Source organism: Manihot esculenta, chromosome 3 (assembly GCF_001659605.2).
Source record: "Manihot esculenta cultivar AM560-2 chromosome 3, M.esculenta_v8, whole genome shotgun sequence".
Taxonomy (NCBI): domain Eukaryota; kingdom Viridiplantae; phylum Streptophyta; class Magnoliopsida; order Malpighiales; family Euphorbiaceae; genus Manihot; species Manihot esculenta.
This window is the reverse complement of record NC_035163.2, coordinates 25,613,407-25,641,402: the sequence shown is the minus strand read 5'-3', so window position 1 is coordinate 25,641,402 and position 27,996 is coordinate 25,613,407. Positions and strand designations below refer to the sequence as shown.

Below are 27,996 nucleotides of genomic sequence, written 5' to 3'. Positions count from 1 at the left end.
ATCAGTAGGAAAAAAAGGTTAGAAGTAAATTGTAATAAAGCCACCCAATCTTCCCAAGGTTAGATTTTGATATTGTCATGAACTGCTGCGCGCGCTCCATGTAAGAAAGTAGGAGTTGTACTTGTGACATGGAAGTCGCTAGAAGGAAGAAGAATGGAGCTTCCACTTGGCACTGGCAAGAGGTTGCCACGCCACGTTTGCATGAGTTTATTTGCTCCCTATCTAGCAGTTCTTGCACGCACCGACTCAGTAATTAATGACTATTTTGTCTTGCACCTTCTAATTAATAATTTTTTTATTAATTTTATCTATTATGAAAAATAATGTGTTTTTTATTTTATTTATTTTATGCCACTTAGAATAAAATAGAGAGGATTATTTTAATAAATCGGTGTTTATTATTATTATTAACATATTTAGTAATAATTTATAAAAGAAGATTTATTTTATGAAATTATTTTATTAAAAAATAAACACAAATTGAAATTGAAATGTTGTTTGAAATTGTGTTGAACGCGCCATTGAGAGTGTGGACAATTTTTCTCAAACCCCACGCCTCAAGGTGCTGCAACCGTCCGATCCGTCAATCAAAAACACCATCTAACGGCCAATATAAAAGCCAACTCCTCCCTTCCATCTGTATATGAACTCCACGTAAAACACTGCAAAATGAAAAGCTTTAAGAAGCTCTCCGTGTCTCTGTCTCGCATCTTCTAACTTCTAAGCCCACACTTTCATTGTTTTCAGACAGTCTCACCATGTACATGTCCACTTCTCCCTCGTCTTCAATTCTCTGCAGGTCTCGCTTCGCTTCTAGAGTCTCCTCCTCTCTCTCCTCTCTCTCTTCTCTCTCGCCTTCTCTTTCTAGACTCTCCCCTCCGACGTCGTTTGCCTCCCGTTCTCCTTCTTCACTCTCGTTCCCCTATCACAACTATCGTTCTTTGACCTTCTCCTCGGCGTTGTGGCCTTTGCGGTGCTCCGCTCCTCGCTGGAGCCAGGGAGTTGATTTCTGCTCTCCAATGAGCCTTCGAGCTCAGGCTCGAGCCGCTGCACCGGTTATCGAGCGAAACCTTTCTATTGTCGGTATATGCCTTTAAATTTCGGTTCTGTTCGTTGTTGCTGTTGTTGTTGTTATGTTTCAGTTGGCGATATCGTAAGTATTCATAAAAAGAAAAACAAAGCACCTTTAGAGAATAAATTCTTATATGAATCTTTTGATAAATTTGTTCAGCCTGGGAACATCCTTTCAAGGGGATACTGACCAAACTTCCCAAACCTGGGGGCGGAGAGTTTGGAAAATTCTATAGCTTGCCTGCGTTGAATGATCCCAGAATTGGTACGCATATTCAACTGATACTACTGCATATCTGTAATCAGCAACGAGTTTCTGATCATTTCCTTCTCATATGGAGCCACCATGTTAAAGGCTTTCAATCTGTTTTGATTTGCTCGTAGCTTCTATGTTCTACACTTGGTTTGAGAAACATGAAAAAAAATCTTTCAGTTTTCTCTATGCAGATAGATTGCCATATTCTATAAGGATACTTTTGGAATCTGCAATACGTAATTGTGATAACTTCCAAGTTACGAAGGAAGATGTTGAGAAAATAATTGATTGGGAAAATACATCATCCAAGCAAGTTGAAATCCCCTTCAAGCCTGCTCGTGTTCTTTTGCAGGTTTGTAATATTGATCCCCTTTTTTTTGGGCCAAAGGTAGAATTGATTCATTACCCCCAAGATATAATGTTTTCTTTGATGAAGGAATTCTAATTTTGGAATGTACATTGTGCATTTAAAGCTTTTGTTTTTGTTGACCAGGATTTTACTGGAGTGCCAGCTGTGGTTGACCTTGCTTGTATGCGGGATGCTATGAAGAATCTTGGTAGTGAGCCTAAAAGGATCAACCCGCTGGTTTGTGATATATTGTCTTTGAGCTTTTATTTAGTTAGTTAGGACCTTTTTTCTCTGATTGAGTTGTTCTTATTATTCACAGTACTTTTTCATAGCTGCCTTCTGTATTAGATCTTTTTTGCTATTGTTTGTAGTTTTAATTAGTATTATGGTATCGTGATACTTGCTATCCAGGTGCCGGTGGACCTTGTCATTGATCATTCAGTTCAGGTAGATGTGACAAGATCTGAAAATGCTGTGCAAGCAAATATGGAATTTGAATTTCAGAGGAACAAAGAAAGATTTGCTTTTCTCAAATGGGGTGCTTCTGCTTTCCAAAACATGCTTGTTGTTCCTCCTGGTTCTGGCATTGTTCACCAGGTAAGGAACTCTAGCATAGGGCATTTAGACGGCAATTGTTCTCTATAATGTTCCTGTCAAGCTTTGTAATGGCAATAGTGTGGCATGGAGAATTGCTAGATTAACATCAAGAAGTTTATTTTTTGGCCTACTTTTTCTTTTGAACGTCTAGTAATTGATTTTGGCATTATGTCTATTAATGAATTTGCAAGGTCAATCTGGAGTACCTTGGTCGGGTTGTCTTTAACACTGATGGAATCCTCTACCCTGATAGTGTGGTTGGTACCGACTCACATACTACTATGATTGATGGGCTAGGAGTTGCTGGCTGGGGTGTTGGAGGAATTGAAGCAGAAGCAACAATGCTTGGTCAAGTAAAATCTCCTTGCACGTACATACACGCTTGTTTTCTTAGCATTTGACTTTGTTATGCTTCTAATGCTTTTGCTAAATTGCATAGCCTATGAGCATGGTGTTGCCTGGTGTTGTTGGATTCAAGTTGTCTGGAAAATTACGTGATGGTGTCACAGCTACTGACTTGGTTTTGACTGTGACCCAAATGTTGAGGAAGCATGGTGTTGTTGGAAAGTTTGTTGAGTTTTATGGTAGGCCTGAAAAATATTAGACAATGTAAGTAGAATTTCAGTTGCTTGTAATTGTAGTCTATTATTTGGTGACTCGGATGAATTTGTATATGCATATAGGTGATGGAATGGCTGAATTATCATTGGCTGATAGGGCCACCATTGCAAATATGTCTCCTGAATATGGAGCAACGATGGGTTTCTTTCCTGTGGATCATGCTACCTTGCAGTATCTCAAATTAACTGGAAGAAGTGAAGATACTGTGAGTCTTTCCTCTCTTTCTCTTTCTTTCTCCCCCTCTCCTCCCCCCTGCCCTTCTTTATTCTGTTTTACTTTTGTTATTCCTTGATGGATGTTAAAATTTAGTTACTAGTCGAGTCTGGTCTGACCAATTGCTCTTTTTCTTTTCCTCCATATTAGGTGGCAATGGTAGAAGCATACTTGCGTGCGAACAAAATGTTTGTCGACTACAATGAGGTAATACTTTTTCACTTCATTTCACTTACATATAAGTTAGCTTTAAGATATACGTAAATGGAACTATGTTGTTGAAACAGCCTCAACAAGAGAGAGTGTTCTCATCTTACCTGCAACTAGACCTAGCAGATGTTGAACCCTGTGTTTCAGGTCCAAAGAGGTATGCTGTATGTTTCATTCGTTCATTGAATTTCCTGGAGATGGATAGTTTTTATTTTTGGTTTTGAGTAATTGTTTCTTCGCAAAACAGGCCTCATGATCGAGTTTCACTGAAAGAAATGAAGGCTGATTGGCATGCATGTCTTGATAGCCGAGTTGGATTCAAGGTGAGAAGCAAACAACCCACGGCTGATTGTACATCTTTTTACTTGTTTCCTGCGGTGTTACAAAAATGTAGTCAAATGCTGTGGTTATTGATATACTATTCTTATGAATGAGCTTGCTATTTCCATTCATACCCATGATGTGGGTCTAGTCCTAGATGGTTCTACTGCTATGCCACAGATATAACCTTGTTTATGTTTATCAGATTTTTCAAGTAATTTTGTTGGATTGGACTGACATGATTCTAATGCCATAAATTATTATTATTATTTTGTAGGGCTTTGGTGTACCTAAGGAAGAACAAAATAAAGTGGCAAAATTTTCATTCCATGAACAGCCTGCTGAACTTAAGCATGGTAGTGTTGTCATTGCAGCTATTACAAGTTGTACAAACACATCAAACCCTAGTGTTATGCTTGGGGCTGGTCTTGTTGCAAAAAAAGCTTGTGAACTTGGTTTGCAGGTTAGCTTGATCTTAGAGATATGCTTTTCTGTTCACTTTTGTTGCCTTCTGGATATAAGTATGTGGTCTAGTTGCAACCAGCTAGTAACTTGGCTTATCCTTCATCAGTATCATTTTGTAGCTGGACTTTTTCTTTTGAGCTATGAGCCCGTAACATGTGTGGTGGTTCACCAGGTTAAGCCGTGGATTAAAACTAGTCTTGCACCAGGTTCTGGAGTTGTTACAAAATACCTATTCCAGAGGTATGCTGCAAGATCATATTTTACTATCAGGTTGTTTTGTATGACTGTATGATTCATGATTGTGGTGGTTTCTCTAGTGGCTTGCAACACTACTTGAATCAGCAAGGCTTTCACATTGTTGGTTATGGTTGTACAACTTGTATTGGGAATTCTGGAGAACTTGATCAATCTGTTGCATCTGCAATTTCAGATAATGGTATGATTGATGAGTGTTGAGTGTTGATTGTATTTATTATGTTCTTTTTCCAGTGATATGTCTGCATACATTGTTTATTTGGATTTTGTTTGGATTGGACATGGATGATAATGAACTCAAGTTCTTGTTCTGGTGGACTAATCATGTTTCTCAGACTGATCTAGAATTTAAGTAAGCTTAGAAAAAAATACAAGTATACCGACTTCTTGTCACTGTCTCCATGATATACAACCAAGAAGCAAGAACACTTAAAGGGATACTGAACAAAATTCTCAATGGCAATGATAATTATAACGAAATAATTAGGCCTGCTGGTACTAGGATTAGAAATCCCAAAATAAGAAAATACTAAGCCAACACTAGTTTAGGAATCATAAACTAACTCAACCTTCCTAAATAAAGTTTTACTTATAAATTTCTTTATAAAATAGGTAGGCCTAAAACCACTAGTGTCAGGTCCTGCATCTCTCCCTTTAATGTGATATTGTTGGATAATCTGGTCTTACAAATTTCAAATCTTCTTGCAGGCATTTTTCATTTAGTTTAGATTTTGCATCTTGAAGAACTTGGATCTTCTAATTTCATTCAACTTCTGGCTATATAATTTCAAACTTCTGGTTTAGTTTTTATGTTTTATTCAGATTTTTCCTTTTTTTTTTTTTGTTTCTTGTCCTCTACTCATATGCTTATTGGTTACTTCATCAGACATTATTGCTGCGGCTGTGCTTTCGGGAAATAGGAACTTCGAAGGCCGTGTTCATCCACTTACAAGAGCTAACTACCTTGCTTCACCTCCATTAGTGGTTGCCTATGCACTAGCTGGCACGGTATGTTCCCTGGTCTTTCTGATGGAAGCTCCTGGTTGACATCTAAATGATGGTTTAGTTGTTTCATCATCCATTTCATCATAACATGTGTTTCAAGTGTTACAGGATTCGTGTGGCCTTGTGCAAATGCTTTTGATTTACTAGCTGTCTGATGTTTCCTACCTTTGTTCAGTATGCTATTCGTTATTCTTTAAGTAGAGAATTTCATGACTTTGGAAATTGCAAGCTCCAACTATTAGCACTTTTGTTTGCCTTTTATATACCAACACTAGAGATTAAAAAGCTTCTGAGGAGCTCCTGATACATCTCCATTATTTGGTTTATTTATTTATATATTACCAGGTTGACATAGATTTTGAGAAGGAGCCAATTGGAAGAGGGAACGATGGGAAGGATGTATACTTCAAGGATATTTGGCCTAGTAATGACGAAATAGCAGAGGTGAATTTTTTAGCCTCAAAATATGATTATTATATAGTGAAGTGAAATCAATTTCAAATTGTTTAATTGCTAGACTTTAGTCAGTTTACCTGATAGTAGCATGGTGTTACAGGTTGTGCAATCTAATGTGTTGCCTGATATGTTCAAAAGCACTTATGAGGCTATCACAGAGGGTAACCCCCTGTGGAATCAACTCTCTCTCCCTGCTTCCACTCTTTATTCATGGGATCCAAAATCTACATACATCCATGAGCCCCCATATTTCAAGAACATGACCATGGAACCACCAGGTCCTCATGGTGTGAAGGATGCATACTGCTTGCTCAGTTTTGGAGACAGTATAACCACTGATCATATCTCACCAGCAGGCAGTATCCACAAAGACAGTCCTGCTGCAAAATATCTCCTTGAGCGTGGGGTTCAACCCAGGGACTTCAATTCTTATGGCAGCCGCAGAGGCAATGACGAAGTAATGGCAAGAGGTACATTTGCCAACATTCGTATTGTCAACAGGCTTTTAAGTGGAGAAGTGGGCCCAAAGACCATCCACATTCCCACTGGAGAGAAGCTTTATGTGTATGATGCAGCAATGGTGAGTCATTGTTATTAAAATATTCTCACTGTTCAAACGCAGAATATAATTGTTCGCATCTTGTTATTGAATAGTGAATGTATTATATTTATAGAGATACAAGGAAGCCGGGCAGGACACCATTGTCCTTGCAGGACTGGAATATGGAAGTGGCAGCTCTCGAGATTGGGCTGCCAAGGGTCCCATGCTGCTGGTGAGTTGGTTTGTATTTGATGTGATGGATGCCATTCACAGCATGACGTTTGCTCCTTGCACTAAAATGATTAAATCATTTTTCTCTCTGATACTCTATCAGGGAGTAAAAGCGGTGATTGCCAAGAGCTTTGAGAGGATTCACCGTAGTAATTTAGTTGGAATGGGGATAATTCCTCTCTGCTTCAAGCCTGGTGAAGATGCAGACACATTAGAACTGACTGGTCATGAGCGCTACACTATTGATCTTCCAGACAAAATGAGTGAGGTAAGGCCTGGACAAGATGTAACCGTCACAACTGACGCCGGCAAATCTTTCACTTGCACAATGCGCTTTGACACGGAGGTATTCTCCTCACTGGCACGTATTGGGGTCTGATTTCACATTGCAATTTACTGGGTTCAATTATTGAGTTAGTGAAATTTAAACTTGCAGGTTGAGTTGGCATATTTTGATCACGGTGGAATCCTGCCATATGTGATGAGGAAACTTTGTAAAGAGTAGAGGTCCCAACTTGGAAACTGCGGGGGGGTTTTCCCTTAAAAATCTTTCTTCCTTCTGAGGAAAAAATGTGCTGCTCCAGTACGAATACGCAACTGTCTCCTGTTTCTTGGCAGGGTCACAAAGAAACAGGGTCACATTTGTAACTAGATTTTTTTTTTTTGGTTATACTTTGGAGCAGGATGAGGTGCTGCACTTGCATGCGGTGGTGGCCTCATGTTGTCGGCGATGTAATATAAACGGTGTTGGATGTATTCTGGGTGTATTGGTTGCAAGTTGTAAGCTTCTTAGTTATCATGTTAGAACCGCTAGGTGGGGGTGGACTCGCATTCCCAATGCAATAATCACAGAGAGCAGAGGGGATAGGGTGAAGAATGATTGGCAAAAAGAGAGCCAGCACGAATTACAAACAAATGAAACAAAAGAAAAAACAAACATACAAGAATAGAGAACTCTTACAACACCACTAGAGCTCCAAACAAAATACTAATAGAAGAAAGTCATGGTAGAGTTTAGCTGAAGCGGTATCACCAACTGTATCGTTACGATCCCGAGTTGCTGATGAGAAGGCTCTCCATCAGCTCTCATCGGAAGCTCTCCATCAGCTGGCCAAATCACAGAGCATAAACCCTCTCAGCAAGGTCCACTGAAAGAACTCCCTCTCAACACAGCACTGGAAACCTAGGGACAATGACAACCAACGGAAACAGATCCGAGAAAAACACTTATGTCTATAGTGAAAGAGAACCAATGGGACAGGGACCTCAAAAACAGCAAAAGCAAAAAAACAGAACCCTTCCATCAACAAAAGAAACCATCTATGCCGACATATGAATGAAAATTAATTCAGTTAATTTGAATTTTAATGTAAGATTTAAATTAATGAAAATATTTTTTAGTAACTAATATTTTGATCAAAATAATTTATAATTTATTTAATTTTGCTAAATAATTCGAATTAAACTGCAATAAAATTTATTTGATCCTTTGCCACTTTTACGATCAACCTTTTTACTGTAATCAATAATAATCTTCACTTTTTTCGTTTCACAACAACTTTTGTTTATATTTTTATCTATATTTTAATATTTAAAAATTATATTTTTTTATTACAGTTAACATATAAATTAATTATTATAAAACTATTTAATTTCACATTATTTTAACATAATTCCTATTTTTTTTAAACGGGAATTAAACCATCTTTCATATTTAATTCAAATTAGACGTTATTAATAATAATTTTATTATTTAATAAAAATTAAAATCCTCATGAATGTAATTGAAAAATTAATTAAAAAAATTAGATCATTTAATTAAAATAATTATTATTTCAATAAAAATTATAGCAGGAAGGATAACACTAACCTACACGACAATTTTTAGATTTTTAAAATATTAATAAATTTAATAGACATTTACTATTTAATTTTGAGGAGAAATTCATTAAAATTTTATTTTAAAAAATACATTATAATATTTTTTACATTTTAAAAAATTTATTAATTAATTTTTATAGTCATTTTAACTTTTAAATATTATTAAAAAAAATATAAAATCTCTTTATATAAAATATTAGTGAGTAAACTTTTTACAAATCTAAAAATTAACTAATGAGTTTTTTTAAATCATTAAAATTAAATAGATCAATTATTAGATTTTTAAATTTTAAGGATATTTTAATATATTTTTAAAAAATTTGAGATATTAATCAATAAATTTTTTTAAATTATAAGAACTAAGAGTAGAATATTTAATGGTTAAATTAATGAATAAACTAACTAATAAATTTTTTAAAATATTTAAAACATTTTAATATATTTTTTAAATCCAAAAAATTAATTAATAAATTTTCACAATAGTAATTTTTCCTACATTTAAACTTCATTTGTTTCACATAAAACCAATTAATAAATTTTCACAATACTAATTTTTCCACTTCATTTATTTTACAGAAAATAACTTGCATTTAAAGTTATTTTTTATAAAAAATATTTTCATAAAAAATATTTTTTATTGAAATATTTTATTTTTTATTATTTAATTTTAATTTAAAAAATAAAAATCATTTAATAAATTTTCATAAAAGTAATTTTTTTTGCATTTAAATTTCATTTATTTCACAGAACTATTTTCTGTAGAAAATATTTTTTATAAAAAATGTTTTCTATGAAAAATATTTTTCATTGAAATATTTTATTTTATATTATTTAATTTTAATTTAAAAAATAAAATTTATTAAAAAATTATGAGAAATATTTTTTTTTCAAAAGAAAAAAATTATTTTTTTTAAAATAATTTTTTAATTAATATTTTAAACGTTCAAATGCTAAAAAATACAAAAAATAGCCTTAATGTCACAAATGAGAAGAGCAGTATGCCCTTCGCACATTTCTTGCTTTCTTCCATCTTCCCTTCGCCCATTTCTTTTATTCTTCCATCTTCGCTTTTTCAAAGGAAGGCATGGATGTTTTTCACATGACAAAATTTCACTAGAAAGAAGTTTTGATTCTCAATATACCCCACTCTAATAAAGCCCGAAACTTTATACAACGCTACATTAAAGCACAAAAGAGACTTGGAAAACTGGCATACACTGGTGAAACACGAGCCCCAATTCCTAAGATTCAGCTCCTGTTGTGCAGGGACTTGCTTGCTTTAGATGCCAGAGCTAACGCTTTAGCATCTGTATTCATCATCATCCACTGCCTGTCGGCACGGCGCTGATGCTGCCGGGCATTCTTTGCTCGTTTTGGTGCTAAGCGTGTGTCTCTTTCCACAAATGCAAGTCTAAATTTTTCAGCCACGGACAACTCAGTAGGGCTTAAAAGAGAGGCAGCCCTAGGTTTTGGTGTAAACCCACACATTGCCCATGTTTTCGGATCAATATCCTTGACAACGGAATAATCCAGTGGAATGTCTGCTAAAGCTTCTGTAGGAACGTTGATTCCTCTAAAACCAAAGAGCGATGGCTTGGGATTTACTATTATGCGCGGGCACTCATTGGCCAAGGTCTCCAATGAATCTTTATCAATCTTAGGCTGGAAAAAGATTTAAAAAAAAGAGAAAAAAAGGTCAAATTTTGAGAGGGAAGACGAAAGAGCATATACATAAGCAAGTAAAATATGGCCACTTTACACAGCTGTGGAAAGAGCGCAAAAAGGGAAGAACATATTTCTGCTTAGCCCACTGAAATTAAAAAGACACTCCTAAACAAAATGATCATCCTTGTTGCATAAGAACAAACACATGTTTTCCCAATTCCCATGCAAAAGGCAATTGAACATGACATGATTCATGTGCACTCTATTGATGTGATAGCACCCTAACATTTTAACTAGAGACATGCTTGAGCTGATGTTGGCCACATAGCCAGTATTGAGTGCCAAAGCACCTCTTCCCCTAATAAGTTTTTGCAAGTGAAAAGAAATGTGCTATAAGTATGATTAGAAGTTAAGCTGCAAACCAGGAAGGTTTCTAAAAGAGATTACAGAGTGAGAACAATCCCATACCCACACAAGCCACCGCAGGGATTCCGCACCATGGCCAATTTCAGCAGTATCAAGTTCCTCCCACGAATCTCCCTCCATATCCTTCAGCTTTGGTTTCAATATGCACAAGCAGTTGCGTGCAGTGTAATCACTCCTTGGGCACCCTCTGCAACATTAACTTTGGTTCAAGCCTGTTATTTAGTTTATACCTAGTCAAAATCTCATATCCTGAGACTATAAATGCATATATTTCAAGGAACTGTGTAGGAAAACCTCTGATTTCACTTATCTTACCTTAGGGGGAGTGAATTTCAATGAGTTACAGACATCTTAAAAGAGTTGAGAATCTGATTTAGGAACTGATTGTATCACATTCAAAATGCTTGAGGTGAAGACAGTATTGACAGTAAAATTCGTTTCTACAATAGATCACCTCCCCTTGATGCATAACAAGAAATGTATACTCCAACCCTCCCCCCCCCCCCAAAAAAAACCTTTCTTTTGTAACGGCATAAATTTTCTGAAATATCTCATCTATAGGATTTATCAATTAAAGTATGCATATAATAGTGAAGCATTTTTTCAATTTCTTAGTGGTATCAAATTTAAATGGGTACCTAACTAACTATGAATTCTTAGCATTTACACCTAAGGGGCAGAAAGGAGTGGGGAAAAAAGAATTATGGTTAATAATTATGGATGATGACAAATTTTTCATAGTTCAAATCAAAAGGGGCATGGAACAGGCAGATGAAGATTAAGTCCATATGCAAAAGCTCCATGACAAAGAAAATGCAAATTGCATATTTCGTGATGCAAAAATTTGCTGCTTTTTATAAAGAGTATGTACCCGCATCTCAATGTCTGCAATGACTTGCACTGCTGAAAGAGTTCAGAAACACCAACAGCAGTAATTTTGTTGCATTGGCTGCACAAGGATGGTGTCAATATGATTCAGATTTCTACAAAATAGAGAGGTCTGATTTGATAGCATAACTGTGCAATAAGCAAATAGATGCTCAAGAGAGAAGTAAATATCACTGGTAAAACAATAAAATAAGTAAATAAACTGATAAATTAATTTATTCATACTAGGAGATCCAGTGTCACTCCAGATCCCATCAATCCATAAGCATAGGTCAATATAAATTTATTCGTCACTCAATTTACCCACTAAATTGTCAATCTAATCTTTTCTTTTCTTTTCTTTTCTTTTCTTCAATGTATTTTGCAAGTAATAAGATGCTCATATTACATCAGTACCCAACGTACTACCTTGTGCTATTAGTATGCAGATTCATCGTTGCCAACTATTACTGATATAGATGTGGCACAAGTAATATAACTCAATATATACTTGTTTGCATAGCTTTATCCACAAGGCACAGAAAGCAAGTTCTACTGAATAGTCCTCTTGCACCTGATCTTTTATGCCTCTGTCCTATGGATTTGATAGTATTGCAAATGTGCAATATAAGAACCAAGTCGCATGGTGATTAGCAAAGAAGTGGCACTAACTTGATTGGCAAAATTAAAATTTATATACCTTGTATCCACAGCTCGAAGAAATTTGCAGGTTTCAGCCACTTTCATTAAACCAGAATCAGTGACTTCAGAGCCAGAAAGATCAAGTATTTCCCAGGAACTATCGGCTAAAGAAACGATAACATCATCGTTAAGCAATTTTCTTCTCCTGGATATTGCTGCAATTGCCATCTACATGAAACTTAGAGCGTTAGAGAAAGGAGTTGAAGGCTTAAAAATAACAAAGCAGAAAGCAGTTAACAAAGCGTAATTAGAACCTTAATATCCGCTGGAAAGGCAATGGAAATCTCATTCAAATCAGCAATTATATCCTCCAAATGCTTGCCAACAACTCCAAGGCACAAGCTTACTAAACTTGGGGATTCCGCCTTCTCGCGACTCAATTCTGTCATAAAATAACCCAACAAGTAAGTTCACACAGGCGATAGGAACCCTAAAAATGTTCCCAAATCATCAGAAGTTTGTGAGCTTTACAAATTTTCTTTAAACGTATTCAATTTAAGAATTCAGTTGCAATTCCAATTCCTATTTTCTGACCTGAAATTGAAATCAATACCAAACAGTATAAATGTGATAAATGATCAGAGGTAAAGGTAATGACAATCGACACTTACTAATTGATTGAACGGTAGGACTAACATAGGAAGATTTGGAGTTGAATTTGGGATTCAAATCTAGTTTCTTCAATGAATTTGTAATGTCCTCCACAGCTTTGCCTTTTTCCATCAAAGACCTAAATATTAAATCTCTGAAGAAGGATATGTACAGATAGGGAAATTGACCATGAAACGAATTCTCTGGTTGAGGCGTACAAGAAGAAACGAGACGAAGAAGCCGACATAAAGATCCCAAATTTTATTGCCTTTTATAGTGCGATTAAACGACACACCTTCTAGGCCAACGACTGGCCAGTCCCAAAGTACTAAAACGAGGTCTTTTCCTATCGTTTCAAGGTATCCCTGGCAGTCAATTTCCAGGCCAACGACGAAGCGTTTCTTTATAAGAACGACAAGGCGTTTCGGACAGTTATTGAACCCCATATGCAATTCTTTGAAGTGTTTTATCGAAATAAACTCCGAAATCGAAATTGAAACTAAATTAACTTCAAAACAATATTTTCATTCTAAAATTTTTAATTTTTTTATTTAACTTAAAAATTACAAATAAAACTTACTTATTTTTTAATTCAATTTTTTATTTCGTGATTTAACTCAAAATTAATTAACTCAATCCCTCAATTTTTTGATTTTTCAGTTAAATTAACATTAAAGTAAAATTTTAAATTAATTTAGACAAAATTTACAAATGAATCTTTTACTATTTATTAAAATTTAATATTTTTAAAATAAATATAATTTAAAAATTAATAAATTTTTTTATCTTTTTAATATATATAAAAATAAAATAAAATACATAAAAATTATAATAAGATAAAAGATTATATTACCTTATTTAATACCATTAAATTTTATTTGCTTTATAACTTAAAAAAAAAACATAAATTATCTTTTAAACAATGCACTCACAGATTTAATTGATAATTAAAAAATAAAATCTAAATCTCTTAAATTTACATTAATACACTTACCATCATATTAAATTTAAAAAAATTTAATTCATATTTTGATTAGAATGACAATTTGATATTTTTATTTTTTATTTTGTATTATATTTTTGATATTTAAATTTTATAAAAACTATAAAAAATACAAAGTACAAATGCATATTTGATTAAACAATCCAAGATGATAAAATATTTTTGTTAAAATTTATATAAATAATTAATTAAATAAATACCACTAATTTAGAAGGAGGTATATATAAAGTTTTCTAAAATAAAATTTCTAGAATCTTATTTAGAGTCTCCAAAAGGTAAGAACCAAAATCTTTTTATCTCACTTTCCTTTATTTTTCATTTTTTTCAATTAGAATTATTTGCGATTGCATTTTGCTTTAGTGGATTTATTATGAAAAAATGTTTAATCTATCAAGTAAATATTAATTAATTAATTATTATTTATTAATATACAACTAAAATTTTTATTTATTTTATAAAATTAAGTTCTTTCGTCATGTGAAACTCACATGGTATATATAGGTAAAATATAAGAATTTATTCAGAATAAATAAATAATATAGCTAATTAATATTATTGGACTTGTTAAAACTAATAAATAATATAAATAATTAAAATTACATAAATTAACTAAATCATAAACAAATAACGTATTTATGAAAATTATCTTACTCAAATTCAAACATTATTAATATTTAAACTTTTCTAAATTCGATTAAATTTTATTAAAATATTTAAACACGTTAATTTTATATATTTTAATTCTAATTAATGTAATTTTAACTATTTATTAATTTTAATCCAGTCTAATAATATTAATTAGGCATATTATTTATTCATTATAACCAAAATTTATAATTTTAATTATCTATACCATATGAAAAAAATGATGGAAGTTGTGTTCAAAAAATAATAACTAATTAGTTAATTAATATTTACTTGATGGACTATATAAATTAATTATTTAAAAATTAAAGAGTTTAATTTTTGTTAAGTATATACATCAACAATTTAATTGAGTGATTACAAATTCTAAATTAAATAATTAATTTTAATAAAATATAAAAACTTAATTATAATTTATTTCTTTATTCTATTGTTTTTTGAATATCAAATTATGATTAAGTCTACATTGGAAGGTGACGTCTGAAAAAATTAAATGGTCGTTCGACGATGAAAAAAATACAATATATTCATACGTACAATTTATGTGATAATCATAGAATATACAGACTCAATATAATAATCATGTATGATTAAAGAAAAAAAATATATATATATAAATCAACAAGATCAAACTTAGCAAAATACATCTTTAATCTACTCATTATTAAATCTACGACATTATTCATAATTATAACATTTAACCAGGGGCGGAGGGAAGATACGGCAAGGGGACACGTACTGTACCGGCGACCGAAAAATATTTTGAAGGGGATGAAGGTGCCGCAGCGACACAACCGGTGCTCTACCAAAGGGAAACTCCTGGTTCTACCACTGCATTTAACAATAATAGCTAGTAAACAAGAAAATGTCAATTGTGTTAGCATTTACTTATTTAGTCCATAAACTTAAGAAAACGTCAATTTTTTATTTCTTTTAAAAGCTGATATCTAATCCATTTTAAAAAAGAAAAAAAATGATATTTAATAAATAATTTATTGTAAAAACGCCAACGAAATGAGCAGTTTTAATTATTTTATTAAATAGTTTAAATTTTACATCAGCTTGGTAAAATATATTTTTTTTTTAATAATAAACCTGCAGTGCTTTAATGTAAACGTGCGTGTATATATATAAAGAATTTTATGAATTTATATTTTTTTAGAAATGAGAATTAGAGATTGAAAATTAAAAAATAAAATATCTTTTAAATTTATTCAAATGCACTTATCACTAAATTAAACATGTGAGTATAATTTACACTAAATTAAGTATGTGAATATAATTTCATAAATTCATATTAAAAGTTGTAATGTATTGTTAAAACATTCACAATTTAGTAATTACAAGTATACATAAATTTTTTTAGTATTAATGAAATATTAACTATGTATTGATATAGCTCGACATTCCGCTATAAATGTTGACTCTTTGACTCATAAATAAAGAACATATATTCTAATAATATGACAACAAGTAATTCATGATAATAGAATATAATCATTAACAAGCATTGGAGTGAGACGTCAATCACTCTATTTTTCTTTTAATTATAAATTAATTAATAAAATAACAGTCTAATTAAAATCATAAGCTACATCATACATTGAAATAAATAAAAATATTATTTCATGAAATTATTGTATAAATAAAAAAGGTGTTGTAATTTGTCAGCTGAAGGGAATTCCAACATGAAATTTTGTTTGCTAACTAGAAATAATCATCCTTATTAAAAAAAACATAATCATCATTTAACTTTCTCGTTGATTAAAGTTCAGGCAAAATCGTAAAAATTTAAATTAATGAGATAATATAAGAGGTAGTAACTCCGTGATTGATAGGAATTTCTGTCTGCTAATTAAATTTCACTTAAAAATAAACGGAGTTATTTTCTATTATGATTTAGTGGTATGAACCAGGACATGACCAAAACGAGTGGCTGTCTTTCAATTTTCACGAACAAAACAGGCGGACGCGTGCGTGGATGGAGCCTATTTATTCCTCTGGATTCTTCTTATTATCCTATCCCACTCCAGCTGGAGCCTGGGCGCGTCAATCATACGCTTCAACCGCCTAACTTCATCTATTTTTTCAATATAAATAAATATTAAACTAACCACATCATCATTATCCTAGCCGTCCGTTTCTTATCCCACGGCCCACTTTTAAGCTCTTGGTCCAACCTGTCATCTCCTTGACCGACTTATGCACGGACTCCCCATTTTCTCTCTATAAATACACCACACCACCTATGTTTGTTGTTCATACTTGCATTCAAAGCTTACTTCTGAGAGTTTTGCTATCTTCTGTTTTAAGGTATCTGGCTTTGCGAATGATCTTTGATTGGAAAATATCTTTTCTTTTTCTTTGATGATCACGTAGATGTGGTTGATTGTTTCTCTGGTATGATCTTCTATTTAGCTCTGTTGTTTGATCAGTTGCTTGATGGACTGGTGTTGCCAGAAATTCGTATTTGGTTGGAAATCGATATCCATCAATGCCCTAAAGCTTAGTGATTTGTTTTTTTTTTTGAAAATTTCCTGTCGTGTTGTAGTCTATGTTCGTCTCTTTATGATCAAGGATGAGTTGTTTAATCAGTGCTATTTTCTGTGGTTTACTTGGTTATGAAATTGATTGGGGGTTTTATTTGAGCATATTCTGTTAATCGTGCTATTTATTGTTGTTTTAATTTTGTGATGATTGGAACTCTTTTTTGTTTTCAGTAATCGTTACAGTTCTCATCAAGCAAAATACATGGTTGAACTAGAATTCCAGATTCCTGGTGCTTTTGATCCATTCATTGAGGCCAAGGATACGGGTGCTCCTGGGGTGAAAGAGTACGTTCATATCAGAATCCAGCAAAGGAATGGAAAGAAAAAACTGACAACAGTTCAAGGGCTGCCCAGAGAATTCAGCTACGAGAAGATCCTAAAGGCTGTGAAGAAGGAATTCTGTTGTAATGGGAATGTTGTGCATGACAAAGAGCTTGGCGAGGTAATCCAGCTGCAGGGAGATCAAAGAAAAAACGTTCAGAACTTCCTCGTTAACGCTGGCCTTGTGAAGAAGGAACATATCAAGATACATGGTTTTTAGATCCTTTTTGGCTTTATGATCACAGGCTGCTATTGATTAATATATATATATGGTCTAGTGACCTCTAGAATGGTATTTGCAGTTACTGTTAATAAGAAATTGGCTCGGAATTGCGTTTTCTCTTTTCAGCTTTTTGTATTTTAATTTTTTTAATAATGGATTATGTTAATTTAATGAGTATTTCTATTACTTCCACCCTTTTCCTGCCTTTTTAAATTTTTTCATGACGGGGATTTATGAAATTATATTATTATTTCGAATAATAATAAATCGAGAATGTCTGTCTCACAAAATGGATGAGATAAGTTTATGAATCCAAAGCAAACGGATACAAGCTTTTACGGTCAAATTTCCCGTCAAATTTGAAGTTGCTCAAATAAAAAAAAGATAATACCACAATATGCACAACTCTTATTTTTTCCAAAAAAAAAAAGTCCCACTTCTAAACTAAGGGAACTCTTTATTTTAAATATTCTGGAAGTATTGTGATAGGGGAAAAAATTAAAAAAAAACTATAGAAGTGGCTTAAGATTTTCTACATCCCCCTTCAATTGACATTCGCGTCAGAAATAGTAACAAATCTCGTCCATTTAGAAGAGCCTGCCTTGGTGCTGGTTTCCCGTTCTCATCATCGTACAGAACTCTTCGTAGTTGATCCTACCATCCTGCATAATTAAGCCCACAAAAGTATTTAGCAATGGAAGTAAAAATTCAGAGTATCAGACTTCTGCTTGAAACCAAATAATCAACTTACATTATCCGTGTCGACTTCAGATATTATCTCTTTGATTGTTTCATCATCACCCATTCCAAAGTCTTTCATGGCTGTTTCTAGCTCATCCGTCGTGATGAACCTGTAAAGACATCAAAATCTTAATTACAAACGTAAACAGTTTTTATAAAGCATGCAAGCTCAGGTCCATTATTTTTCCTCTAAGCATCATATCAGAGATCCCTTGCCGACTTACCCACTATTATCCTTGTCAAAATATTGAAAGGCTTTGTAAAGATGTTCATCTCTTTCTAGCCTGTGCCTATGCATTGTCGCCGTGATAAACTCGATATAGTCTATTGTCCCATTACCATCAACATCAGCCTGAAATGACGAGCCAAAAGGAGTCAGCTTGGTGTGATGTCATTTGAAATAACTTTAGTTAGTTCTGAGATTATTGATATCTTACTGCCTCCATAAGCTGCTTGACTTCGGCTTCTGTAAGTTTTGATCCGAGTCGAGCTAATCCAGCTTTTAGTTCATCATAGGTGATGGTGCCACTATTGTCAGTGTCAATGTTTGCAAACATCGACTTAAGTCCTTGAATTTCTTCAGTACAAAGATTTTCTGCAATGACCTGTAGAACGATAATGAAGCGTTCCATTGATAAATTTGTTTTTGAATTGTATTTCACTCGATTTCATTCTTATATCTGATAAATCGTGTCCTCTTCTCTAATTCCTGAACTTACTTTCAATGCCATTTTCTTCAGCTTGTTCATTGCTCTGAATTGCTTCATCCTTGAAAGGACTGCACTATCAATTGGCTTATCTGAGGCCTCTCCACCTTCCTTGAGCCATGGATGGTCTGAGAATGTTAAACTTCAGTTAGAATTATAAAAATACAATGCATGAACCAAGACCAATGTTATCTAAGCTGCCAATGTGAATGGTATAATGACAGAGACTAAACACTTTGTACTTTATGATACTGGACTGGGGTTTGAGTATAAAAAAATAATCACAATAATCATCACTTAATGTGTTTACTCAACCAGGACCACCAGAAACTTTAAAAAGTTAACCCGTAAAAATGAACTGTCGGACATATTTCTAGGTTACCAAGTGTGAATGCCATATAAAGCCAAAGAGTCAAAATAAATCTAAGAAAAGGGCAACTTGCATGATGAAGGATAATGGTTTACTATTTTGGAAGATCCATACCAAGAACTTGAGCAGAAGTAATTCTTTTCTTTGGGTCCTGTGTCAGCATCCTGCTGACCAGGTCCTTGGCACTACTTGATATTGATGGCCATGGCTGACTGTCAAAGTCAATATCTCCTTTTAGAATGGCATCAAATATGCCCTTCTCTGTTTCTGCAATACACACATTAATGATCAAATGAACATGTTTAATCACTAAATATAGTAGTTCTTATTAACATCCAGAGATCATGCCAACATCTCACTGTTGAGACTCCCAAGTGAAATAAATATATTAGTACAGGCTATGCCTATAATTGACAGGAGTTTGGGACTATTGCTTTACCTGCCCAAAATGGAGGTACACCACTAAGCAAGATGTACAGAATGACTCCTGCACTCCAAATGTCCATCTCCTTTCCATATCTGCGCCGTAATACTTCAGGAGCAACATAATATGCACTTCCAACTATATCACGATATACCTTTCCTGGAAATAATACCATAAGCAACATCAAACATCCTGCTCATGGCTATAATACACATGTAATTGTACTACAAGAAAGTGAAAATATAACTACGACCATTGGTATTTCAAATGGTCGGTAATTTACTTTTAACTACCATTTTTTCGATAATTTGATCGGTAAATTTTGTCGATATTTTTTTGTTTTCTCATAGTGTTGCATGTTGCAAGGAAAAATCCTTCCAAATTAAGATAGAGAACAACTCTACTTAAATGAAGGCAATTTTGAACTACAATAGGAAGTCAACTTTATTCATCTCCAGAGTTCCATACTGCCTCTATGAGGGCATCTGAAGGCATCTAATACAGGAAGAATATAAAGGGAATATCTGCAAATTGTCTACTCCATTATGCAGTTTCATGATACTTAGCTTGGTAGATTATAGAACAAATGCATCTAAAGGATAGATTACCCAAAGGTAACCCAGCAAGTTGCAAGCATAAGAGAGGTCAATGACAGTGGAAGGTGCAAAATAAAGCACACAATCAGTAAAAATGCTAATATGTACTTGCCTTGATTTCAGGACAGAGTAGCTGGAGGCCATATACGTTGCAAGCTTAAAAGCAACAACTATCTAATACTGGAAGTCAAATAAGTTATAACCAAGATCTTAGAAGACCATTTGGATTATTGAAACTACAGAGGCTATGAAAATGTGAATGCATTGAGGTTCTCACTTCTCATCCTTCATGAGCAAAGTCTAAACATGCTAGGCCCATCAAACATAAAATTTGCCAAGCGGAGGATGCAATCAGTACCAATAATTTTTTAACTTCTAACTAAATTCTGGAGCTCACATCAACAGAGAATTGGGGCCAAAAGGAAATGCAAAATCTATATGTAAATTCAACCAACCTATTGTGGCTTGGATCATATTAACAAGAAAAATAGTTTCTACGTCTGGTGAGACTATAAAACTCAGAAAGTACGAGAATTGATAAAAAGAGTTTACCTTCTTGGATGAAAACTGAAAGTCCAAAATCAGTTGCTTTTAAAAGGGCATTGTGATCCTTGCTAGAGAGCAAAAAATTTTCAGGCTTAAGATCCCTATGCATCACACCCATAAAATGACAGGCATGCACAACATTGACAATGGCCCTGCATATGGTAGCAGCTTCCTTCTCACTATAGTGTCCCTTAGCAATAATCCTATCAAACAACTCACCTCCTGCACATATTTCCATCACAAGATGCACAGATTGCTTATCTTCATAAGCACCTTTAAACTCGACAATATTAGGTTGTCCACTCAAATGCTGCATTATTTGAATCTCTCTCTTCATATCCTCCTTATCATTCTTGGTAACAAGTTTCCTCTTTGATATTGACTTGCAAGCATATTGCTTACCAGTTGAAATCTCAATACAAAGATGAGTTACACCAAATTGACCTCTACCCAGTTCTTTCCCAACTTTGTAAAACAACTTGATATCCTCGTATGGTTTTTCAAGGATTGTGTCTGGTCCGTTGACTGGTTTTGGGCTTGGTGCTGGAGCATCAGGCTTTCTTGGGGTTTGTGCAGGAGGCTGGGAGGGCAATTGGTAGGCTGGCTGGGGTGGGGATTTGGATTGGTAGATAATTGGTTCTTGGGATCTTTTATTATTGTGTATCCCTGCAGCATCGTTGATGAACCGTGGCTGTGTCCTTTTGTCTTTGCTTAAACAGAGACCCATTTCTTATTATAGTCTAAATTTCCCAGTGAATACAGAAGCTAATTCAGGTGAAACCCAGAAAAGAAAAGAAGAATATGATACTGAATTTTGAAGAATAACAATAAAAATTCCCAAAATTAGTAAAGAGAAGGAATACCCAGATAAGAGAACAGTCAGTTTTCTGATCCTGGATCAATATTCAGGAATGAGAAAGCGAAGACGCGAAGAAAAGTAGCTTTTTTGAAAACAGGAAATAGACAAATCAAAACCAGATTGAACTCGGAGAAGATACTAAAACTGAGAAGTAATAAAGAAACCAACTTGGGCAGGCGGCAGGCAGAGTAGATCAGAGATACAAGCTTTGGAGCAAATGGTTTTTAACAAAGAAAAATCTAAGAGAGAGAGAGGAAGAAATGAGGATAAACAAGAACCTGGTCAACTGTTGGACTGAAGCTTCAGTAAATTCCAAGACTTCTCCACTCCAGCAGATTAAAAAGAAAGAGAGATACTCCGATACAATCAACAGATGAAAAAAGACTATTAAGGAAAGGCTCTCTCTCTGATCTCATGCACACAAAACATGACATGAGGCTTCCTCATATTTTCTTTTAAATTTTTTTTTCTCTGCCTTATAAATACAGAGCCTACTAACCTTCTTCTTTTTCACATATAAATGAAAATATTCATACACTTCTACAAAAGGAAAATACAATACCAGATCAATATTATTTAGGAATTTTCAGATTTTTTAAAAACTAAAAATTAAATATATTATGTGAGTTATTGGTCTTTAACCACTTGAATAGGTCAAGTTAATCTAGATAAATTTACTAGAAGTTTAAAGCATTAATTATTTAGTTAAATGAAAATTTATTAGATAATTTTTTTAATTTTAAAAAATATATTAAAATATTATGATATTTAAAAAAATTTAAATAAATATATATATATATATATATATATTTAGCCCATCGGTTGAAATTAGAAATTCATAAAATTTTTGAATAACTTCTAAAAATTTTATTTTAAAAAATTTTATTTTTTTTCCTAAGAACAAATTTAAGATTTTTAAATGGTAAAAAAACTTTTACTTTAAAAACCTTCCTCCAAATAATTAAAATTAATAAAAAAATAATTAATATAACTTTAAATTACATTTTAATTTATTTTTTAAAATTTGAGAGATAGAATGATGTGTTTCTATATATTAGAGTTTTTAAAATTAAATATTTGGACAGCTATTATAGTATCCATTTCGGACCCTTCAAAAGGTGGGTCCCAGAGAAATTAATGATTTGATGATGATTTTTCTTAAAAATTGTTTGGATTTTTTTTATTAAAAAATAGAAAAAAAACAGTCCAAGAAGTTGTTTTTCTAATCATGGGGGAAAGCAAAGCAAAAACATTGCTTGCAAGTGTTAATGGCAACTTGCTCATCTTCTAGTTTTAGTTTTTTGTTAATTATTACATTAAGTAATATAGAATACAATGATTATAATTGGCTTTGAAAGGAAAGATTAAATAAGGGCATAAACAATTCCTGGAATTCATTTTTCGATATGGGAATAAGCCCACCACTATGGCACTTTCCCATTCCACAATTTATTAATTATTAACTATCTTTAAGTATGATCACTAAAACTGTTATTTAAAAATAAAAAATATACATATAATTTTAAAATATTATTAATGATCTGTTTAATTTTTGAAAGAACTTTATAATTAAGAAAAGTTTTTTAAGAAAATAGTTTTAATAGAAATGTCAAACACAAGTGTGTAGACAGATCACATCAGTGTAAAATCTGTTAAAACGATTGATTAAAGGATTTTAAAGCTTAAACAATCCAACTTAGAGTAGTGAGAGAAGGCTCAATCATCATTCACAGCATATACCATTCTTTAAATCCTAATCCAGAGCTGCATATTCTTGTAACCTACCCCAGCACTATAATATGACCCATACTCCCATGCTTCTCTTACCCCAGAAAAAAATAAATTTTCTAAAATCTCATAGTCGTTTTAATATTTTTTAAAATTTTATAAAAAAAATATTTTTATTAAAATCGAGAAACTAACTAATAAATTTTCTATTTTATGGACTGCAATAGTAAATTTCCCAAGGAATAATGATGTCCTGCCAACAGGAATCCTAAAAGATGGTCTTCAAGTAATAATATTGACATGCCCTTGTGTCATAAATGATATAACAGGCTTCTAAGATGCTACCATCCAGCAAGACAGTATCCAATGTGAATTGCATAACTGATAAATATTAAGAATTCTCAAATAAACAAGTCCTGATGAGGATGATTTAAGGTGATAAACAGCGAGGGTATCATACAGTCAGACAGAAGAAAAATTCCAAATTCTAGACCATTTGCTTTAAGGATTCACCATGTACTTTTAAGGTTATAACACACCATTTCAAACAAAATTTACCAGCTGACTGAGCATGAGCAACTATCATATTCAGACTCAGTAGTAGCTTAGACAGTGGCGACTGGTAAATAAAGCTTCAATGAGATTTTGATCCTCAGTGAGTAGCTTAGCCGGGCAAATTATTTGATGCTTCAATGAGTTTTTGATTTCTCGACAAGGATAATCCTACCATTCCATTCAGTCTCATCAAGGGCTCTAATTGCCGCATCCGCATCTTCATCCCTTTCCATTGATAAAAAACCAAATCCGCGAGAATCTCCTGACCTATATGCAGAAAAGAAAATTCAGCATTCCATCAAGTGGTATACATTTCAAGTCCTAATAAAGAGAGCATCCATACTGAAGCTTCAACTTCATCCACTGATACCATCTCCACAATAAAAATAGCTTGCTTTCAATGGTCAAACAATGCAGTATTTACGTCTACCTTTAAGCAGCAGTTTAAAGGAATAAATGTGCCGTGCCAACCATTCCTTAAATATCTCCTGTTATATGCATTGTGCATTGACTAATTACCTTATGCCATCAAGAAATATTTAAGGAGCTATGCTGTGAGCTAAAATAAAAGAGCCTCATGTTTTTCTTTTTAAAAATTTGGTATATGAAGTACAGATTCTTGTAAAATTTACAGATTAGATTTTTCCATTTTATCAAAAGATAATGGGAGGCATGACCAGATGACATGCATAAAAGATGTTGTAAGCATTACTCAGTAAAACATCTATTGGGAACGTCAATATCAAAAAATAACACTGTTACCTCTTATCCCGCACAATACGAACATCTCGTACATGTCCAAACCTAGAAAATTTCCTTTCCAGATCTCTTTCTGTAGTCAAGAAGCTAAATCCTGCAACAAATAAATTGTTTCCAGGCTTCCCTAATCCTGTTCTCCTATTAGGAGGTGGAACCCAGGGTCTCCGACGAGGAGAGTGGTGACCGGAGTGATATCCAGGAGGAGATCTTTGCCTTGGAAAATTCCTTGCCCTAAAGCCAAAAGAATGAAATCACTATGCTGTCTAAAAGCTGCACTTCAGTGGGTGCATGTATGCACGTGTTTACAAGTACCTGAAAGAGATAAAATTGACATAATACATTTACCTTGGGGACCTGTGACGGCCTCTCGTGTATGGGGAAATTGATCGAGACCTGCCACGGTGATCTCTCCTGTATCCATACAAGGAATCCCTTTTCCTAATGGGTGATCGTGACACCGATTTCTCAAGTCTTCCATATTTTCTGGGTGATTCACGGAATTCTGGTGATGCATGTCTGCGCTTCTGAGAAGAGCCATCCTCATGCTGAGACCTATGTGGAGAGGCACGTGCTTGCTTCGTAGAGAAAGACAAATGATCTCGAGATGGGACTTCTTTAGCCTGATCACACCGGATAGGTGATGAAGATTGCCTACTTTTGTGTCTAGACCTTTCACGCGAAGAAGATTTTCTAGGTCTACTCGATATATGTGAATCAGATGGCTTTAAGAAACCTTCTTGTGAAGACAGTGGTCCATGGCCATTGGGAGACTGGTGTATGTGCAGGGATTTTTTAGGTGAAACTGCCATTTGTCTTAGCGTTGATGGTGATGGAGAATGTTCATCAGCATTCCCAAAAGAATGTGGATGTGAATGTGCTACATCCGTCCTCCCACTTTCAGTTGGGGAATTTCTTGAATAATTGTTTCCACTCTTAGGTTCAGTCTCCTGCCAGTTTGGCTTTTCTTCAGAGACATTCACTTCCCCTTTATCAGTTGTTTTTGACCTATCTAAGTTAGATTTGCCCTCCATTTTCTCTGCCTGGCTGTCATCTACTGTTATAGGAAACTCCTGTGAATGAGCAGAATCTTCAGTTCCCCTCTCACTGTGAGAAGTTTTTGCCATAAATTGAAATGAGGTTTTATGAAAATAACTTCCACTTAACTCATCCATCTCACCTTGGCAATCTTTGTCCTTTAATGGAGGCTGCACCCTCTGATCATAGGTTAATTCAGTAGGAAGTGAAAGGGAATTGTCACCAGGGGATTCCAAGTTCTCAATCTTAAAATCATCAGGCACAGAGGATGATCCCTGTCTCCTCAACTGGTTTGAATCTACTTCCAATTCATAAGCAGCCTCTGAGTTTTCAAAATCACAACCCTCAGCCTGTACTTCTCTACCACCTGTCAAGTCAACGTCCAATTCTCCAGCAGATGTGAAACCACATTGTCTCTGGAGATGACTAACTTCTTCTACATCTCTCTCAGAAGATCCCAAATCCATTACTGGAAAATTTTTAAACAATAATGTTATAAATAATCAATTAATAAGGCGTATCTATGAACAGAAAGGACAGGTAAAATATGAACTGCATTCACCATTAAATCCTTGACGATATCACATAAGAATCTCGAGCAACTAATCAATCAGAAAAATCTTTTACCCAACATCAATTGAGAAAGAAGACAATGTTTTTTATACAGATTTCCATGGGCAATATCTAGCAAACATAACCGTGCCAGGTTGCATGAATGCTATTAAGATATAAAAATTAGATAATATTTACCTAAGTTACTGCCTAGCTTCCAAATACAAAAGACCTATAAATCCAACTTATATGACTTCATGTTCCTTTATCTGACTTAATAACTTTCACGCTTTCCACAATGCCAAATATAGTTCTCCGAGAGCACTTAACAGTTTTTATAACATAAGAATTATACAAAAACACAATTATGTAATTGTAACAATGAATGCCAAGTGTGGAAAAAAAATTGCAGAAAATTCCATCTTTTCAATAACCAAATAACTACTCTTCAGTAGGATAACAGAACAATTCCATACAAAGAGAAGTTCTAATGCTACTCAGCAAAAAGTTAATAATATCGTATAGTCTCCATATAATTAAAAAGGTGGGAATGAGGATCAACACATTTCTTAATACAAATACTTCAGTGGATAGATAAAGCCAGTCAATCTCTGCAAGTCTAAAGAACATTTTAAACAAAGCACTAAAATCCTTAGCTTAGAACTGGTTGCTGCCTACCAAGAAAGCTACTTGGGTAACCCCAGTCCACAAATAAAACTGATGAGCTTGTATTGTGCCAGCTTTTGCACATTTAATTCCTTGTTGTTAAGAACTAATGCACTCCACAAAAATAAACCATGTATCTCAAGTGCATAGAGCATTTCAAAACCTCAACTTCATTTTCATTTAACATTCAGGTCGCTCTAGACTGTTAATGACTCTCATCATTTAAATTTTGTTTTCTAAAAACCATATTTCCGAAATGATATACCATGCCATGGAATAGCAAGCAAACCCAGATTGCCAGAAACACTGTAAAATCTTCCACAAATCAAAACCCAGAACAATTCTTCGATTAATGAGATAATAATCAAAAGGAAAATTATCATTCTATTCCACCGTAAAATATATTTTTCACAGAAAAGAAACAGAAAATGCGAAAAATATTGTTTTTATTACCTTGCTTTGTATCTTCTTGTGTGGATTCTTTCTTTCTCGAAGGCGTAATAATATAATAAGAGCTCTAATTTCCTTGGAGGTTTTCAATGGCGGATTAAAAAAGGGCAAAAAAATAAACAGAAATATGAAAAAAGATTGTGTTATAGCTGTCGTGTTTTCTCGGATCTCAGGGGTATGTATTCTACCGAGTATTGATACGATTGCGAAATTACATTTATATCCATCTTAGGCCTAACAGAGATGATCCTCATCTTGCCATGCGAAGCCCAATTTCTATAGAATCTAAGCCCAATTGGATTCAGACCATTAAAAAAATAAAATAAAATAAAATAAAATGTTAAATTATATATCTTCTTTTTCACATACCATAACAAATTTTAAAATTCTTTTAACTATATAAAATTTCAATGAATATTAATATATATAAAAAATTTAATTTAATTTTAAATATATATATCAATCTTGTATACTTTGTCAAAATTATCAATAAATGTGAATTAAATCCTACAAAAGAAAGCTTTAGAAATTCATGTATAAATTA

At 33.6% G+C, this 27,996-nt stretch overlaps 5 protein-coding genes across 8 annotated transcripts; 2 read left to right on the top strand and 3 right to left on the bottom strand.

Moving 5' to 3' along the window:
• The first annotated feature begins 655 nt into the window (after nucleotides 1-655).
• On the top strand, nucleotides 656-7,387 carry LOC110611409 (aconitate hydratase, cytoplasmic). 3 transcript variants are annotated; one of them, XM_021751720.2, is made up of 20 exons: nucleotides 656-1,083; nucleotides 1,232-1,336; nucleotides 1,519-1,679; nucleotides 1,821-1,913; nucleotides 2,088-2,273; nucleotides 2,465-2,626; nucleotides 2,713-2,857; nucleotides 2,957-3,099; nucleotides 3,258-3,314; nucleotides 3,395-3,474; nucleotides 3,565-3,640; nucleotides 3,916-4,101; nucleotides 4,276-4,343; nucleotides 4,421-4,539; nucleotides 5,245-5,366; nucleotides 5,709-5,807; nucleotides 5,920-6,399; nucleotides 6,494-6,592; nucleotides 6,695-6,937; nucleotides 7,028-7,387. In XM_021751720.2, the coding sequence occupies exons 1-20, from the start codon at nucleotides 759-761 to the stop codon at nucleotides 7,094-7,096; spliced, it is 3,018 nt and encodes a 1,005-aa protein (XP_021607412.1). In that variant the 5' UTR covers nucleotides 656-758; the 3' UTR covers nucleotides 7,097-7,387. The 3 variants fall into 3 exon arrangements, with proteins under 3 accessions (XP_021607412.1, XP_021607414.1, XP_043810535.1); XM_021751722.2 differs by having other exon boundaries at nucleotides 1,035-1,153; XM_043954600.1 differs by lacking the exon at nucleotides 656-1,083 and having other exon boundaries at nucleotides 1,505-1,679.
• A 2,063-nt stretch (nucleotides 7,388-9,450) lies between these two features.
• On the bottom strand, nucleotides 9,451-12,986 carry LOC110612014. The gene is made up of 6 exons (XM_021752637.2): nucleotides 12,744-12,986; nucleotides 12,387-12,514; nucleotides 12,131-12,300; nucleotides 11,435-11,512; nucleotides 10,606-10,750; nucleotides 9,451-10,134 (listed from the first exon to the last, which is right to left on the bottom strand). The coding sequence occupies exons 1-6, from the start codon at nucleotides 12,853-12,855 to the stop codon at nucleotides 9,721-9,723; spliced, it is 1,047 nt and encodes a 348-aa protein (XP_021608329.1). The 5' UTR covers nucleotides 12,856-12,986; the 3' UTR covers nucleotides 9,451-9,720.
• Nucleotides 12,987-16,532: 3,546 nt separating this feature from the next.
• On the top strand, nucleotides 16,533-17,656 carry LOC110611261 (protein translation factor SUI1 homolog). 2 transcript variants are annotated; one of them, XM_021751462.2, is made up of 2 exons: nucleotides 16,533-16,684; nucleotides 17,092-17,656. In XM_021751462.2, exons 1-2 carry the CDS (start codon nucleotides 16,620-16,622, stop codon nucleotides 17,459-17,461), a joined length of 435 nt encoding a protein of 144 aa, XP_021607154.1. In that variant the 5' UTR covers nucleotides 16,533-16,619; the 3' UTR covers nucleotides 17,462-17,656. The 2 variants fall into 2 exon arrangements, with proteins under 2 accessions (XP_021607154.1, XP_021607155.1); XM_021751463.2 differs by having other exon boundaries at nucleotides 16,636-16,771.
• Nucleotides 17,657-17,849: 193 nt separating this feature from the next.
• On the bottom strand, nucleotides 17,850-22,095 carry LOC110611260 (calcium-dependent protein kinase 33). Its single transcript, XM_021751461.2, has 8 exons — nucleotides 20,855-22,095; nucleotides 19,722-19,865; nucleotides 19,397-19,549; nucleotides 18,925-19,040; nucleotides 18,643-18,810; nucleotides 18,430-18,557; nucleotides 18,216-18,315; nucleotides 17,850-18,126 (listed from the first exon to the last, which is right to left on the bottom strand). The coding sequence occupies exons 1-8, from the start codon at nucleotides 21,573-21,575 to the stop codon at nucleotides 18,052-18,054; spliced, it is 1,605 nt and encodes a 534-aa protein (XP_021607153.1). The 5' UTR covers nucleotides 21,576-22,095; the 3' UTR covers nucleotides 17,850-18,051.
• A 1,687-nt stretch (nucleotides 22,096-23,782) lies between these two features.
• LOC110612430 (RNA-binding protein rsd1) lies at nucleotides 23,783-27,608 on the bottom strand. Its single transcript, XM_021753216.2, has 4 exons — nucleotides 27,456-27,608; nucleotides 25,095-26,253; nucleotides 24,753-24,980; nucleotides 23,783-24,257 (listed from the first exon to the last, which is right to left on the bottom strand). Exons 2-4 carry the CDS (start codon nucleotides 26,249-26,251, stop codon nucleotides 24,125-24,127), a joined length of 1,518 nt encoding a protein of 505 aa, XP_021608908.1. The 5' UTR covers nucleotides 26,252-26,253; nucleotides 27,456-27,608; the 3' UTR covers nucleotides 23,783-24,124.
• Between the last annotated feature and the right edge of the window lie 388 nt (nucleotides 27,609-27,996).